Source organism: Rhinopithecus bieti, unplaced genomic scaffold (genome assembly GCF_001698545.2).
Source record: "Rhinopithecus bieti isolate Rb0 unplaced genomic scaffold, ASM169854v2 scaffold_39746, whole genome shotgun sequence".
Lineage (NCBI taxonomy): Eukaryota > Metazoa > Chordata > Mammalia > Primates > Cercopithecidae > Rhinopithecus > Rhinopithecus bieti.
Window position 1 is genome coordinate 2,599,695 of NW_016816960.1, and position 17,202 is coordinate 2,616,896.

The 17,202-nt window shown below is 44.6% G+C and overlaps 1 protein-coding gene across 3 annotated transcripts in view; it reads left to right on the plus strand.

Annotated features, from left to right (window-relative positions):
* Positions 1 to 15,685: 15,685 nt before the first annotated feature.
* SLC6A20 (solute carrier family 6 member 20) overlaps positions 15,686 to 17,202 on the plus strand; it is a 39,822-nt gene continuing 38,305 nt past the window's right edge. For 2 of the 3 annotated variants that reach the window (XM_017855770.1, XM_017855771.1), the window contains exon 1: positions 15,686 to 15,923. In XM_017855770.1, coding sequence (XP_017711259.1) covers positions 15,803 to 15,923 — 121 coding nt within the window. In that variant the 5' untranslated portion in view covers positions 15,686 to 15,802. Of the gene's footprint in view, positions 15,924 to 15,956; positions 16,293 to 17,202 lie in introns of those variants that run through there. The other variant, XM_017855772.1, reaches the window with a different exon arrangement.

Here is a 17,202-nt window from a genome sequence, read left to right on the forward strand (position 1 = left end):
AGCAGGGAGCTGATCACCTGAGGTCGGGAGTTCGAGACCAGCCTGACCAACATGGTGAAACCCTGTCTCTACTAAAAATGCAAAATTAGCCAGGCGTGGTGGCACATGCCTGTAATCCCACCTACTTGGGAGGCTGAGGCAGGAGAATCTCTTGAACCCAGGAAGCGGAGGTTGTGGTGAGCCAAGATGGTGCCATTGCACTCTAGCTTGGGCAACAAGAGCAAAGCTCCATCAAAAAGAAAAAAAGTGATAAGGGTGGATGAAGCTGGATTTCTTTTTCAATTTAAGTAAAACTTACATACGCAAGGTGCACAAATCATAAGTCTACAGCTCAAAGAATTTGCACAAAGTAAACACTATCTAAGGTACCCAGATGAAGAATCACTTGTTATCTGCACCCCTAGAGGCCTCCTGTGCTGGCCCCCAGGCACCATCCCCTTCCAAAGGTAACCACTCTCCTGACTTCCTTTTTGAACTTTATGTACGTGAAATCATACAGCATAGACTCTGTTGTGTCCGGCTTCTTTCAACACTGTGCTTGTGAGTGTCATCCCTATTGTTGCATGTAGCAATTGTTTTTTTGTTCTCATTGCTATATAGTGGCAATATTCCATAATTTATCCATTATACTGTTGCTGGACATTTCGGGTTTTGCTAGTCTGTGTCTTTATCTTTGTCTGGCTAATACAAAGAATGCTAATATAAACGTCTAGTGTGGATCTTTTGATGTAGGTATGTACATCTAGGAGTGTCATTGCTGGATCACAGCATATATGAATGTTCAATATTAACAGACACACCCCCCAAATTTTCCAGGTTTCCAATTTACACTCCCATCAGCAGTGTCAGAGAGTTAAGTTCTGGATATATTTTGAAGGGAAAACTAATAGACTATCAGCAGCACAGACTGAAAGGAGATGAGAGATGGGACTCACGGATGACTTCAAGGGTTTGGGGCTGAGCAACTGCTAGGCTAGGCTTGGTATCAACAGAGATAAGGAGCTGGGTTTGGGAAGGGAAGCGGGCAAAGGTCAGAAATTCCTTTTTTTTTTTTTTTTTTTTTTTTTTTTGGAGACAAGAGTCTTGCTCTGTCGCCTGGGCTGGAGTGTAGTGGCACGATTTTGGATCACTGCAACCTTCTCGTCCTGGGTTCAAGTGATTATCCTGCCTCAACCTCCCTAGTAGCTGGGATTACAGGTGCCCGCCACCATGCCCAGCTAATTTTTGTATTTTTAGTAGCACTGGGGTTTTGTCAAGTTGGCCAGGCTGGTCTCGAACTCCTGACCTCAGGTGATTCACCTGCCTTGTCCTCCCAAAGTGCTGGAATTACAGGTGTGAGCCACTGCATCTGGCCAGAAATCCTCTTTTAGACAAGCATGAAATGGCTCTCAGGCTCCCAAATGGGGATGTTGGGAGGCACCAGACATACAAGTCTAGACCTCTGAAGCGTGGCCTGGACTAGAGATATAACATTGGGAGTTATTGGTAGAGAGGGTTTTTAAACCATTAAAGAGGTAGGCACACCAAGGAGGTGAGTGTCAGTGAGAAGCCCTAGGGTGCTCCAACCCCAAGGAATCAGGGAATAGGAGACATCAGCAAAAAAGATAGAACAGCTGGAGCCAGTGAGAGGAAGGAAGACCAAGAGAGCGTGTCCCTGGATGCTGGCTGGGGAAATTACATCAGCAGGAAGGAATCATTACCTGGGTGGCATGCAGCTGGCAGGTCCAGGAAAAGGACAGCTGACTGTTGGATTTAGCTACGTGGGGGGTCACTGGTGTCCTTGACAAGACAGTTTCGTTGGACTGCTGAGGGGCCTAGCTGAAGTGACTGAGAAGTAACCAGAGAAACTTGGAGACAAAAGTAAGCATCGACATCTCTTGATGGGCTGGGCTATAAAGCAGAGCAAAGCAAAAAAAAGGGGAGGGGGGGGAGGGCATAAGGTAGGTAGAAAGGAAAGTAAAATCAAGAGAAGGGATGTTTTTCTTAAAATATGGTGGTCAAGACAGGCCTCACTGAAGTAGAAGCATGGTGTTGACTTTTTTCTGCCTCACCACCAGAATGTATCCTTCAAGGGGGCTGAGATCTGTGGTTGTCTTGTTTATTGCTGCATCCCCCATACCCAGAACAGGGTCTGGCACATAGACTCAATAACTCTCTCAAATAAATGAGCAAATCGGGCTTGATAAACAAGAAACACATATAACATGCCAACATGCCAAATAGTGCCCAAGGGATACAATGAAGAAGGAAAGAGAGAAACAATGTTGGGATGGTAGTTGATATTTTACATAGGGCTATCACTAAGGCTTCAATGACAGGGAGACTTTGGAGCAATGACATATATAGTGGTGGAGGCCTAAACCAAAGCATGAGGCCAGGAAAAAAAAAAAAAAAAAAAAACATTCACAGATGATATAATTGTGCATGCAGAAAACACACAATAATCTGAATTATCCAAATAGAGAATTTAACACTGCTAGAGAGAGAGTCACTCCATATGATTAAAATTTTAACCCTCTAAGAAGATACAACAATTTAAAGTTTGTCCTTAATGGCTTCAGAGTCTATAAAGTAAAAATTGACACAATTAAAAGAAAATAGACAAATCCACAATCATAATGGAAGATTTTAACACTTCTCTCAGTGATCGATGGAACACACAGACACAAAATCATCATAAGGATATAGAAGATAGGAACAATACAATAGCAGATTTGGCCTAATAAATAAAACAAACTGCAGCATCCAATTTTTTTTCTCTTTGTGCAAATACAGAATATTTATGAAAACTGGCCACACACTATACCAAGTCCCAACCACCTGGGTGATGGCTACAAGAGCACTTGTAATTATTATTTATACGTGTATTTATTTTCCATAGTATGCTCTATGCCATATATGCTGTATTATAACACAAAAAGTACGGCATAGGCCAGGCACGGTGGCTCACTCCTGTAATCCTAGCACTTTGGGAGACTGAGGCAGATGGATCACCTGAGGTCAGGAGTTTGAGATGAGCCTGGCCAACATGGTGAAACCCTGTCTCTTCTGAAAAATACAAAAAAATAGCCAGTCGTGATGGCATGTGCTTGTAATGCCAGCTACTCAGGAGGCTGAGGCCAGAAAATTGCTTGAACCCAGGAGGCGGAGGTTGCAGTGAACTGAGATCACACAGTGCACTCCAGCCTGGGTGACAGAGCGAGACTCCGTCCCCCCCAAAAAAAAGTACAGCATAAATGAAACAAAATGTGGCAGACAATGATAACACATCATTCTGAGTAGGCCGTATATTGGGAAATGGAAACAAAGTCAGAAGGGAAGTTTTAGGAGCACTTAATTCCCTGTAATACAGTAGAGAATCAATTTTGCAAAACCATTCCCAAGCAGTTGAGCTATTTTCAGACAATATAGCACCATGGCAAGCAGGGAAAAGAGTTTGGGCTCCTCAAGTTCATGAGAAGAAATTGTTGTTGCATCTATGACAAATTATCTTTAAGACCTTTTCCTGTTGACTCTGAATATATTTTAGAAGAGAAATTTTAACAGTGGGAAAGAGCAGGCAGAGGTGGACCTTAAACAAGGGACATTGGGGATATGGAAACTGGAGGGGAGCCAGAGAGGAGAAGATCTAGAAATGCTAATGAGTGGCAGGGCAGTGTTGGTAGGGACCTTCCTCTTCTGGAGAAAGGTATTCCACATCAGCCACCATGGAAGCTTCTAGAAGCCAAACATTCAAGCGACTCCTCTGCCAAGCTCGGTTTTTCAGGGAGTCTCATGCATCTGTATTTTAAAGCTCCATATAGATGATCCTCATATGCAGCCAGGGTTAAAAGCCTGTGTGCTCCTGAGACATTAACCTGCCTGCAAATCCCTTGGGGGTGCTTTTTAAAACTAGGTTCTGATTCTAGAGGTCTGGGAGGGGCCTGAGAGTCTGCATTTCCCACAAGTGCCCTGGCAATGCCGACGCTGCCCATCCCTAGGCCACATTTGGAGTATTGAGGGGGGAAAGAAATCAAATATAATTTGAACCACCAAGCTTGTGAAACAAAGCATGTGTGTTTTCTGGCAGAGTGAGATTCACAGGGCTTCTCCTGTTATGAAATGAAAAGAGCAAGTACAAAACAGCGCAGCAGGACACAGTGAAATTCCTTAGGGGGTCACTAATTGAGACAGCATGGCCCCAGGTGTACCCTGACCCTTGAAAATATTTTCACAGTGCTCCATCTGTTTTTCTCCACCAGATTATGCCTTCTAGTTGGTCTTGATTGCTTGTTCCCAGCAAAAATATTTGAGGTGAAGGAATAAATTCAGCCAAGACCAACAAAAAGGAAGGAAGGATTCCTCACTGCTCTCTGAGCCCCTTGTTTTCATAGCACGTGGCTGAATCTTCCTTAATGCAGGGGATCAGCTGAGTGGTCGTGGTGAGAAGCCACAATGTTTTCTAAACAAGCTCATTTCTGCATCTGTTCTCTCTGACCTGAAAAATGCTTCTTTGTTCCATTCCTCTTGTTCCTTTAGAAAGGACTCCCACTTTGTGGTGTTTACTCAAATTAGTTACTTCAGACAACATAGGCATCAATTCACAGAAAATCCACTCAGGGTACTCAGTTGACACAGTTGTCCTTTGGATGTAGGCATACAGGCAAAAGGACATAGAATATTAAAATCATTTTGTAACCTTACTCAGAGGTTCGGGAAGCCCTGAGTTTTTACCGGTATATACTGGTGAAGTACAAGTTCAAACATTTATTTTAGTATTTCCCTACATTATTTTAAGTTAGGCTTTCTTTGCTTTCAAGTCTTAGATGTCTTTTCATTTTCTTTTATTTTTAAGGCTGCCATTCAAGTCATCTGTGTCCCATTAGTTGTTATCATGTCTCACAGAAGTGTGGCCAGAAACAGAGCCACAGCAACACGGAGCTGTAGCCTGCAGCTGCCAACCCAGTGCCAGTTCTGTGCAGCCACCTTGCCTTCAGCTCTGGCCAGCAGTTCCCCTGATCCTGGAAGCTCTCTGCCTCTTGTTATATTTGCCAAATATTCTAAATTGCTTGGAATAGCCCAGTGAAGAAGGTCAGCACTAAGCCCCATTTGGTGAATGTAAACTCAGGAAGGTTGTACACTTTTTATTTTATTATTTATTTGTTTGTTTATTTGATGAGGTCTTACTGTGTCACCCAGGCTAAAGTGCAGTGACACATTCATAGCTCATTACAGCCTCTAATTCCTGGGCTCAAGTGATCCTCCCACTTCCCAAGTAGCTAGGACTACAGGTGTGTACCACCATGCGTAGCTAATTTTTTAAAAATTATTTTCTGCAAAGAGAGGGTCTCACTATGTTGCCCAGGCTGGTCTCAAATTCCTGGCCTCAAGTGATCTTCCCACCTCGCCCTCCCAAAGTGCTGGGATGATAGGCGTGAGTCACTGCACCTAGCCTATACACTTTTTAAATTCAAAATTCCATTAATAATAAATACAGTTAATTGCCTAAGTGCCTATAGGATGTTATAATGTGTGTGTTTGTGTATGTGTGTGTGTGTGTGTGTGCGTGCATGCGTGTGCCACATAAAGACTACATTAACACATGCTTTGCAAGTTACGGGGTGAAAAGGCCATATTAAATGACCCCACAATGAAATAATCAGACAAATCCTCAATGTAAGACATTATACAATTCAAACAATTAGCCTGGTCTCTTTAGAAAGTCAATGTCTTGAAAATAAAAAGGTGGGAAAACTGTCCTAAAAGCAACTGTATTCATGACAACCAAATGCAGTGTATGAATTCTTTCTATCTGGAAAGCTTTAAAAGAAACCTGGGGACAACTTGAAATGTTTGCTTTGCATACTTTCACAAAGTCTGAAGTTGTTCACCGCCTTAGAACATTTCCGCTCTTACTCTTCTGTCACATGCTATTTTACCTGTCCAAGATTTAAGTTCTACCTTTTAATCTTTTTCAAAATGCCACCAGTTAAACACTCCTCTGCAGTGAGACCCTTGATGTGGGTTAAGGGCCTCACCCTGATGTTCTGGAGCATGATCATGAGACATCTTGATGGGCATTACATTTTTTTATCCTACCTGGGATTCACTGGGCTTCGTGAATCTGTGGTGGGAAATGTTGAGCTGTTGTACTTTTAAGTGTTTCTCTGTCCCATCTCTCTTCTCCTTCTAGAATTCTAGCTAAGCATATATTAGACTTTATTGTCCTACATAGCTTATTTACATATCTTAAATTTTTTCTTGGTTTTTGCATCTTAACTCTCTGCAATGTGCCACGTAATTTTTTTCTGACATATCTTTGAGTTCATCAAATCTCTCCTTAACTGTGTCTCATCCACTTTTAAATCCATCAACTTAATTTTTAATTCATATTATTCCTATTTCTAGAAGTTCCATTTTAGTTCTTATTCTAATAATCTGTATTATCAATTTTCACTCCCTATTCTTTTGTTTTCTGCTTTATCTATCAAAAATGGAGAGATGAGTACAGATATCTCTGTCATGATGGTAGATATGTCAGTTTATCCATGTAATCCACGAAGAAATCAATTTGTTGTTCTTGTTTTTTGAAGCTATTTTATGAACTGTAATTTTTTTTAATGTTATAACTTTCTGGTGATAGATGTCCTTTCTATCACTATTGGTTTTTTTTTTTTTTTTTTTTTTTTGGCTTTCTTTTGGATAGCATTTTCCTATTTTCATCATTTTACTGTAAATGTTGCTGTGAGCATATGTTTGGTATATCTCTTGTCAATAGCATGTAACTGTATGTGTGAATTTTTTATTCCAGTCATTACAGTCTCTGTCTTTCATATGGTCAATTGAATCCATTTACATTTATTGTAATTACTGGTACATTTGAACTGATATTTCTCCTGTCTTACTTTGTGGTTTATATTTGTCCTGAATTTTAATAACTCTTTTCTCCTTTTTTTTTTTTTTTTTGCTTTCATCAGACTATGCAGGAATATATTGCAGTTAGAATTCTCTAACAGTATTATATGAATACATACATATAAATGAATTGAAACACTTTTGGAATCATCTATCAAAGTTTAAAATACATACACACTATGTTTCAGTCTTTCTACACATGTGTACCAGAACACATGTACCAGAATGTTCCAAGCAGCATTTTTCATAATATCCAAAAGCTAAATAATCCAAATATCTATCAACAGTAAAATGGTTAAATAATTTGTAGTTCCATAAGAAATATAATAGACTGGCCAAGTAAAAACTATAGCTGCAATATCAACCTAGATGAAACAACAACAAAGAAAACATAATGTAAGCCAGAAGAAGTAGACATCAAAGAATAGCCACTCTATTTTTTCACAATATGAAGTTCAAACACAGACAAAATTAAAGTATAGCGTTTAGGGATTCATGCTTAAGTGGTAAGACCACACAAAAAAGCAAAGAAAGGACTGTCGGCATAGTGGACACTTTTTCAGGGAGAAAGTTGGGATCTGAAAGACACAGGGAGATGATAATCTGTTGAGGTATAGATTTTTTTATGTGTAATTTTCTCTATGTGTATTTCATTATGAAAAGTAAAAAAGAAAAAAATTGAATATAGTTAATATCCTTTTGAGTACTCATTAACATCATTTTCCAAATTTCTCTATTCTCTAACAATATTAATTTCCTTAAGTTAAGTCATCTAGTCTTTATTTAGAAATTACCATATACCTATATCAGCCTGGGTGTGTGAAGATACAGAGGAAGTTGAAGGCACACATAGTCCTGGCATGGGAAGGGGCTTAGCCAGGAAGAAGGGTCTTCCCTTAATCCCTCCATTATAGCAGAAGGATAAAAGGATGGGGTCATGTTTCTGGGTATATTTGACAGAGTGGATTTGTTATAATCTAGGTCTGAGTGCCACACTACTACCTTGTAAGAGGTGAACGAATGAAGGGTGTGATGAGGAACCGAGGTAAGGAATGTGGACCACACAGTTGTCTAAAGGCTGATGGTAAGCAGATCTAGAAGGTTTTAAAGATGCTTCTAGTGAAACCTGAGAATGTCTTTATGCAAATAGCAAGAGAGAGAGAGAAAGAAGGGAAGGGAAAGGAAAGGAAAAGAAAAGCCATCAGCAATGCCAGGGAGAGAGGGATGACTGCTGGGAGGGATGCCAAAGGCCCAGGAGGGAGTGAGAGCCCACACTCAAGCTGACTGGACAGGAGGGAGAATCTCAGGTAGAGGCCCAGCCTGGGGATGGTCCCCTTAGCCATCTGGGAGATTCCCAAGACCTTTGTTACGTCATCAGCGGGATGAGGAGTATGGAAAGAAAAGTTTGAAGCATATGGAGAAGATCTGGGAACCCTGCCCCAGGACCACAAGAAAGAACCACAGTCAGACATGGATCACAAAGAAGTGAGCAACAGGAAGGCCCTGCCTCGGCCTCACAATCTATGCTTGCAGAAGATACAGTCATAGCTATGTGAGACTTTTCAGAAGTCCCTAGCAGCAGTCTGGGGAGCCCAGAAATCCTCAAGTTTGGGTGGCACAGGGCTGAGAAACAGCAAAAGGAACAGAGGGCAAAGGTGAGTAAGAGGGAGATACGTGGACTTGACCAACCACGAAGGCCAGGCCAGGGAGGGAGGCACTGGGAAAATGGAGGGCCAGAGACAGGGGACCAGTGGGTCAGAGAGCACATTCCGGGGCCCAGGAGACTGAAAGGCAGCAGGAGAGGTAGGGACTGGAGTTCAAAAGATAGTATTAAAGTTTCCCATCTTGCAGCTGAAGTAACTTGTAGGGATGGAGCCACTTTCAGTACAGCTGGCCTCCTCCCAGGAGATGATCCCCTGGTCAGCATTGTGAGAGGCAGAGGAGAAAAGAGAAGGAAGTTCCCATCTTTCCTTCTCTGAGAACAAAGGGACAGTGTGAGGGACATTACTTTATCCCAAGCAGCTGTCCACAGTCCAGGCCCAGAAGGCAAGAGACTGTGGCAAGCATTATCACCAAATTATTTTCCCAGCTTCCCTAAGTCAGGACTGTCCAATGGAACTTCCTGCAGTGATGGAAATGTTCCATATAAGTGCTGTCCTGACAGTAGCCACTAACCACATGTGGCTATTGTGCTCTTGAAATGTGACTGAGGAACTGAATTTTTAATTGTACTTCATTTTAATTAAAGTTAAGTAAAGATATGTGGCTAGTGGCTACCGTATCAGACAGCAAACTCCAGGGCTTCTCTAAAACAAACATATGGGCTCAGCAGCAGGTTTCTGATCGTTTTGGACCTTAAGTTTTTTGTCAAATGAAATTCCACACAGAAACACAATATAGAATATCAAGATATGGTGGTGGGGCTACTCTGGTTGGATTCCCACCACCCCATCCAAGCCCTGGGCACAATCCTACAGGCACATTCATGAAATTCTAGGGCTCTGTGGCACAGTTTGTGGGCAAGATCTGTGGTGCCCAATATGGGCCATCTGCCACTGGGAGTACCTAACGTGTTTTGAGGCAGTACCAGACACAGACATGTAAACTTTTAATTTTCGTCAATTTATCTTAAATGAATTTTAAAACACTAGCTTTATGTATGTGGTAGTGATGTAAAATTTCATTTTTAAATGTATTTAGAGTGAAAAGTGAATTAATTTAAAGAAAAATGATAAAAGTCCACATGGTTCACAAACATGATAAATATGGCTATTGGCAAAAATGGCAAACATGGTTGGAGAACGGGAGTATTGATGGGTCTGATTTGGAATGAGGGCCTTGGACCAGCAGCACCACCATCCCTTGGGGGCTTGTGGGAAATGCAGAATCACAGGTGCCGTCCCAGACCTACTGAGCCAGGATCTGCATTGGACCAAGACCCCCAGGAGATTCACTGATGTTTAAGGAGCACTGCTCCAAGGAGCTTGGCAGCTCTGAGACAGTGGGGCTCTGAGGCCAGAAGCTCCACTTGCAGCCAAGAGAGTTCCAGGGCTCAGGGAAAAGTTGGGACATTCCCACCTCTTTGGCACCACATACATATACATACACGCACACATGTGTGCACGTGCACACACAGGTTCTCCTTCACCACCTGAGCTAGGCAAGTCCCCACAGCAGCCCCAGCATTTCCTTTGCAGAATCTCCTCCTGGTGGCTTCTACATTCCTATTTGTACTGTGTGTGTCTTTGTGCTCCCTGAGGGATAGTGAGCAGCAAGTGCTTTGGGAAGCAGGGAGAACAGTCAAGAATTTGAATGTGCTGAAGAAATGTTCTGAAATGCAGACATCTGACTGTTGCCGAAGCTATGAACAACAGAAATAAACTTGTACTAAAGTGCTCAGAATCTGCAGCAGGTTTTTCCTTTACCAGCTGACTTTTACTGAGATTCAACCATGTACTCAGTAAAAGTCACTAGGGAGAAAAGGATGAGTAAGGCATGATGCGAGCCACAGTCCATAGGGGACACATACGATGCACTCTTCATGACAGCACAGCACTGGCAGGCATTACAAGTCAGCTATAGGCCGGGCGCGGTGGCTTGCACCTGTAATCCCAGCACTTTGGGAGGCCGAGGCAGGTGGATCATGAGGTCAGAAGTTTGAGACCAGCCTGGCCAACACAGTGAAACCCCCATCTCTACTAAAAATACAAAAATTATCTGGGTGTGGTGGTGCACACCTGTAATCCCAGCTACTCAGGAGGCTTAGGCAGAGAATCGCTTGAAACCAGAAGACGGAGGTTGCAGTGAGCTGAGATCACGCCATTGCACTCCAGGTTGGGCAACAAGAGCAAAACTCCATCGCAAAAAAAAAAAAGTCAGGTATGTACCCAGGGCCTGTAGGCAGGGAAGAGCAAGCAATATATTCCAGTTGCAGATGGGGTTCTCGGGCTTCCTAAAAAGGGTAAAAGGCCAAGCATAGTGGCTCATGCCTGTAATTACAGCATTTTAAGAGGCTGAGGCTGGAGCACTGCTTGAGCCCAGGACTTCAAGACCAGCGTGGACAACATAGTGAGACCTCATCTCTAAAAAATTAATGTGTTAAAATTTAAGTTTTAAAAAGAGGTAATAAATCATCTGGGTCAAGAGAAAGGACAGGATTTTTCTGGGTTGAGAAAGCAGAGGTGCTTTTGGCTGAGAGACGTCCCAGAAGTATAAAAATGCACAGCATTTTCCGGAAAGTGAAAAGTTTAGCTTCTCCGGGAGCCTAGGTATGCAAGGGTCAAATTCCTCAGGGCCCAATTAAAAAAATCCTCAGAACCTTACAAACCAGGCTAAGGAGTTTGGACTTTATCTTGTGGTGACTGGGAGCCACTGATGGTGGTTAAGTAACAATGGAATCACTAGGATGAGCAAATTATTGAAAGCTGCATGACCTTCATGGTCGGCAGGGTAATCAGGAACCCTGGCATGGGCCCAGTAGCCCACACCCATGCAACTGAGTCAGGGCCCTCCCCAGTGTCTCCACCTCTTCCAGAAATCAGATAACTAAGGCATGCTAGCCTTCTATCCTGTAGGTAAGTCTGTCCTGATTGACATGGGGCACAGTGAGACCGGTCCACAGGCCGTGTCTTGCATACTAGCAGTGTAGGCCCCAAGGAGCACTCAGAATGGGGCTCAGCTAAGCTGAAAACCCCGTTGCCATGGGGCACCAGACATTGCTGAGCTGAACTCACTCCCCTTGTCCCTGCCACACAGAAGTGATTTCCCTAGCCTCGATCCCCCTGTGGAATGCCACAGCCAGCTCCCACACACTCTTGAGAACCAACTGGTAAATTTTCTAGAATTCTGTGGGCTGGTTGTTAAACATGGCCACTAAGAATTAAACTACATAAGCTAGCAATTGAATACATTATTTTAAACAGAGGTAATAAATATGCAAAACTTGGCACTTCCTAATTATTGACTACTATTATCTATGCCCGTTGTATCTGGATAGTGGAGACTCAGTACAATGGTGTGCTACCGCATGTCTCCACGTTTAGTGACATCACCTTGGTAGCTTAGAATCAGTCATAGTAAGGCCAGGCGAGATGGCTCATGCCTGTAGTCCCAGCACTTTGGGAGGCCAAGGCGGGTGGATCACGTGAGGCCAGGAGTTCAAGACCAGGCTGGTCAACATGGTGAAAGCCCATCTCTACCAAAAATACAAAAATTAGCTGGGCGTGGTGGTGGGCACCTGTAATCTCAGCTACTCAGTGGGCCGAGGCAGGAAAATTGCTTGAACACGGGAAATGGAGGTTGCAGTGAGCAAAGATTGTGCCACTGCACTCCAGCCTGGGCATCGCAACAAGACTCTGTCAAAAAAAAAGAAAAAAAAGGTTATAGTAAGAATGTTTACACCACAGAAATTGGCAAATGCGACAAATCAGAGCTTTTTCTGCAGAGAGCCAGTGGTTACACACCTGCCAGCCTACCACTCCTCTCCACCCTCTGTCGTGCTGGCTCTCTGCGGAAGCCCCCCAACCCTTCCAGGCCTGTTCTCTCCACTCTAGGAGTTCCAGCAGCACAACTGGCCTTGTCAGATTAGAGCTGTCACATGGGCTTCAGAAAGTCATGGACACCTTACCAGGAACCCTGAGCATCTGCCCCATTGCATTTCCTTACTGCTCTTTAGGGTTATCTGGGTGATTCTTCGTGCTGCCCAAAGCTGCCACACAAGGCCTCACACACTGGATGGGCTCCCAGGGAGTATAGCAGTATGAATGGAAGGAGATGCTGGCCTGATCTCAGGGGTGGGGAATTAAAGAGAGGCCTTGCCTCCACCAAACCAACAAGGTCCCAGCAGCCTCGTGGTCCAGGTGAGGCATCTCTCCAAAGTGCCCAGTTCCTGAAGGTCACTGCATAGCCAGGTACCCTCTAGGAATAACTCACATAGGAGAACAAGAACATGCAAGTAGACAGCTAGAGGCAGCAACAAGCCTTCTGTCTAAACAATACAAAACAACATTAAAAAGGCAGCCCCGTGGAATTGGAGCCCAGGGAACAAGCATAAGCAAATGCTGGCACTCCAGATGCTGCCATTGCTGTGAAGAGTCCTTTGTAGGGGGAGGGCGGGTAGCCCTATCTATGGATGGCTGAGACTCATTTTGCCTGAGTCTTATATATTCTCAGGAATATCTTCACAGCCTTGGAGTTGATAAAGGAGTGCTTTCTTAAACAGGACATAAGAAAAATCACTAAAGGAGGACACTAAAGGAAAAGATTGGGAAATTGGACTTTGTTAAAGTTAAAAATATCTCTTCATTAGAAGACACCGCTGACAGAATGAAAGGCAACACAGACTGAGAAAAGCAATTTGTAATACACTAAACTGACATAGGACACATATCCAGAATATATAAAGAACTACAAATTGGTAGGAAAAAAATCAGACAACCCAATTAAAAACGGACAAAAAATTTGAAAAGGCACTTCATGAAAAAAGATACCTAGATGGTCCAATTAGCCTATGGAATGGTATGCAGCCTTTACTGGTCATCAGAGAAGTTAAAATAAGGCACAATGGGCCAGGCATGGTGGCTCACGCCTGTAATCCCAGCACTTTGGGAGGCTGATATGGGCAGATCACGAGGTCAGGAGATTGAGACCATCCTGGCTAACATGGTGAAACCCCATCTCTACTTAAAACACAAAAACAAAATTAGTCGGGCGTGGTGGCGAGTGCCTGTAGTCCTAGCTACTTGGGAGGCTGAGGCAGGAGAATGGCGTGAAGCCCAGAGGTGGCACTTGTAGTCAGCCGAGATTGCGCTGTTGCACTACAGCCTGGGCAACAGAGCGAGACTCAAAAATAAATAAATAAAAGGCACAATGAACTATCACTATAAGACTGTACAGACCTTTAAAAACAGAAGGACAAGTATTAGGATGCAAAGGGAGCATAAGCTGGTACTACCACTCTGGAAAACAGTTTGGCAATATCTGCTAAAGCCAAACACACCTAAGGTCAGGAAGTTCCCAGCAGTGAGTGCATTCATCTACGGAAGACTGTGCACTAGAATGTACATCACAGCTCTATTCATGACAGCCTCAAACTGGAGACAACACAGACATCCTTCAGTAGTGGATTGGAGCATATTCACACCACCGACAACTATACTGCAGTGAGAGAGAATGACCCACAGCTACACAACACATTAGAACATGAATGAACCCCACAAACAACAGTAAGCAAATGAAGCTAGGCACAAAAAAAAATACATCTCATTTAATTCCATCTTCATCAAAGTCAAAACTAACCCATGGGGTTAGACACCAGGATGGTAGGTTCCTTTGGGGAGGAGGCAATGGCTAGGAAAAACATTTATCTAGAATCTGAAGTTTAAAAAATTAAAATAGTTTCTCCTGCTGTGCTGCTTTTTTTTTTTCTGCTTTGCTTTTTCGAAGTAGGAGGTTCCAGGACAGGTAATATGTCTGAGGAAGCCTCCACCTCCCTCACCCTGCCCACTCTTCTCCTCTGGGACCAGACAGGCAGGAGGAACTCCAGGGAAAGCCCAAAGAGGAGCTGTCCTAGAACACTGATTTCATTTTGGCTTCAAGTAAGATTTTCACTAGCAACTCTGCCTTCCATCTCTTTTAAATTTTATTATTATCATTTAGCATTTTGTTATCTCTTACAATGTACCAGGCACTGTGGAAAGCATGGCATTAGTATTAATGTGTTACCCATTCACTCATTTGCTGGAGACTTGATAATGGCCTCTTTATTGAGAACTTACTCTGTGCCAGATAGTAAGCTAAGTTCCCAATTAATCCTCACATGAGCCCTTCCTTGCTGGGCAGGAGAGAGGAGAAGATGTCTGTTGGCATTACAGAGGAGTACACAGGCCTGAGAGAAGTCAAGTGCCTTGTCCAAGGTCACACAGCTAAGTCAGTAGCAGAGTTGGGATACAAACCCAGATCCCACATTACTGCAAAGCACCAAGCTCTGTCTTGTCTAGTGACTACCCTCAGTCAAATCACATTGTAAGACTGGCAGAAACACGAGATTTCTTAGTTCCCTACCCTGGCCTAATAAATCAAAATTTCTGACCCCTAGGCTGGCCTGAGCAGTAGACTCCCCCATAACAGTTCAAAACCTGATTCCGTCCCCGGACCCAGTAGGCATGCAGGGCCAAGCTGTTGGGTGGATGGAAAGAACGGGACTGCCAGGAAGGTCCCTCACTGCTTTCTGTTCCCTGGCAAATGTTATGTCCTCTCCTCTGAGAAGCCCTCCCTAACCATCCCTGACCACCCCCCGGAACTGCTTACCCCTTTACTTTGCCTTAGGTGTCTTCCTCGCGTCTCTCAGTCTTATATGTGGGCTAGGTTGAACCATATGACATTGTCCTTTCTATAAATTAAAAAAATGGTTGAAAATGGGGCATTTCATGCAGTCCAATTCAAGTGTTTCCCTCTACCAGAATGTCAGCTCCAAGAGGGAGCTGGGATGTGGTTCACAGCCGTGTCCTCAGACAATGCCTGGCACACAGTAGGCGCTTGATAAATGACAGGTGAGTGGCTGAGGGAAAGCGCCCACTCCTAGGAGTTCCGCAGCCTGAGGAAAGGCCCCGCCGAGCCGGAGGACTCCGGGTTACGCCGCCCTGCCCTCTGTAATCTCGGGTGCCTTCTCGGCCGCGGCGGTCGGGCGGGGTGGGGCTCGCCGTCATCCATTTACCAGCCTCGCCTCTCGGACGGGCGCGCCGTTAATGAGATTGGCAATTTAAAAACCGGCTAGCTGCTTCGGCGGGGCGGCGGAGGCGCGGGGCCACCCCCAAGCCGAGCCGGGGCGGGACGGCGCGCCTGGCGACCGCGCACGGAGACCGCCGTGCCGGACCCCCGAGCCGGAGCCGAGCGCGCCGAGGCCGGTGCCATGGAGAAAGCGCGGCCGCTGTGGGCCAACCCGCTGCAGTTCGTGTTCGCCTGCATCTCGTACGCTGTGGGTCTGGGCAACGTGTGGCGCTTCCCCTACCTGTGCCAGATGTACGGCGGAGGTGAGTGCCCACCGCGCCCCGGCCCCAGCCCCGCTCTGAGCGCGTCTCCGCGGGCGCTTTCCGTGCCGAGGGGCGTTCGGTCCGCGAGCGCCGGGGTTGGACCCAAGTTACAGAACGGCACACTGAGGCTGGGAGAGCGAGCGTGATTTGTCCGAAGTCACAGACCCGGGAGTGTTTGTTCCCAGGACACCCCGTTCCGGAGCCGGAGCTCTCTCCCAAGCCGCCCTCCCAAGCCCTCGGGAACCCCTCGCCCCATCCCGGGGGCGGCCAAGCCCCCAACCCTCACCCTTGTTGGCCAGGCTGCGGCTCTGAGAACGCAGGGGACGCTGTCTCCTCCTTGGAGAGAAGTGGCAATGGTCTGACTTGTCAGTGAGTAAACCTTACGTTTAGGTGTAAAAAGTGAGTAGGAAATTGTCTTATTCAACAGAAACTCGTTATACAACTTTCAGATCCGAAACTTAAATCAACGGTTTGAAACTCAGGTTAAGAGGATCTTGAGCCATTTCTTTAGTTTTTAGAAGCAGATTGGTTTGAGTTTGGAACGATAGAAAGCAGGAAATGCAAATCATTCTATGTTTTGTTTTGGGTTTTTTGTTGTTGTTGTTGTTGTTTTATTTTGTTTTTCTTAAATGTTTCCTCGGAAGCATCATGCATGCTCCGGGGACAGCCAGCCAGCCACGCGCTCTTACCGCACTCCCCTAGCGTTGCGGAAAGCTGGGAACACCTTCTACACATGCCAAGAACATTGTGAAGCCCAAGTACCTTTTTGGATGGCAGTATGGCAAGAGAGATTTAAGTCTCAGCCTTTAAAACACTTTTTTTTCTCGGTTGTCTCGTTTCTAGAATTGTATCTAGAAATTGTCAGAGTTCTGACAGAGGTAGAGGGATGGTCGCCATCATTTAATAAGAGCAAAACACTGGCAACTTCCTAAGCCCTCAAATAAAGGGGATTGGTTCAGTAAATTATAGAGCATCCATTCAATGTTGCTCTTCGCAGCCATTAAGCGGCATTTTCAAAGAAAAATTGTATTTTATCGCATCATATATTAAGTGGAAGGAGGAGAGGTCAGAGTCAAAGCTATATAAAATGGATTTGATATTTAAAAACAACTGCTTTAAAATATGCAGAGAAAGGAATGGGGAAAAGACATCAAATTGCTAACAAAATTTCTGGGTGATTTTTGTTTACCTTGTCGTGTGTGTGTGTGTGTGCGTGTGTGTGCGCGTGTGTGTGTGTGCGTGTGTGTGTGTGCGTGTGTGTGTGCGTGTGTGCGTGTGT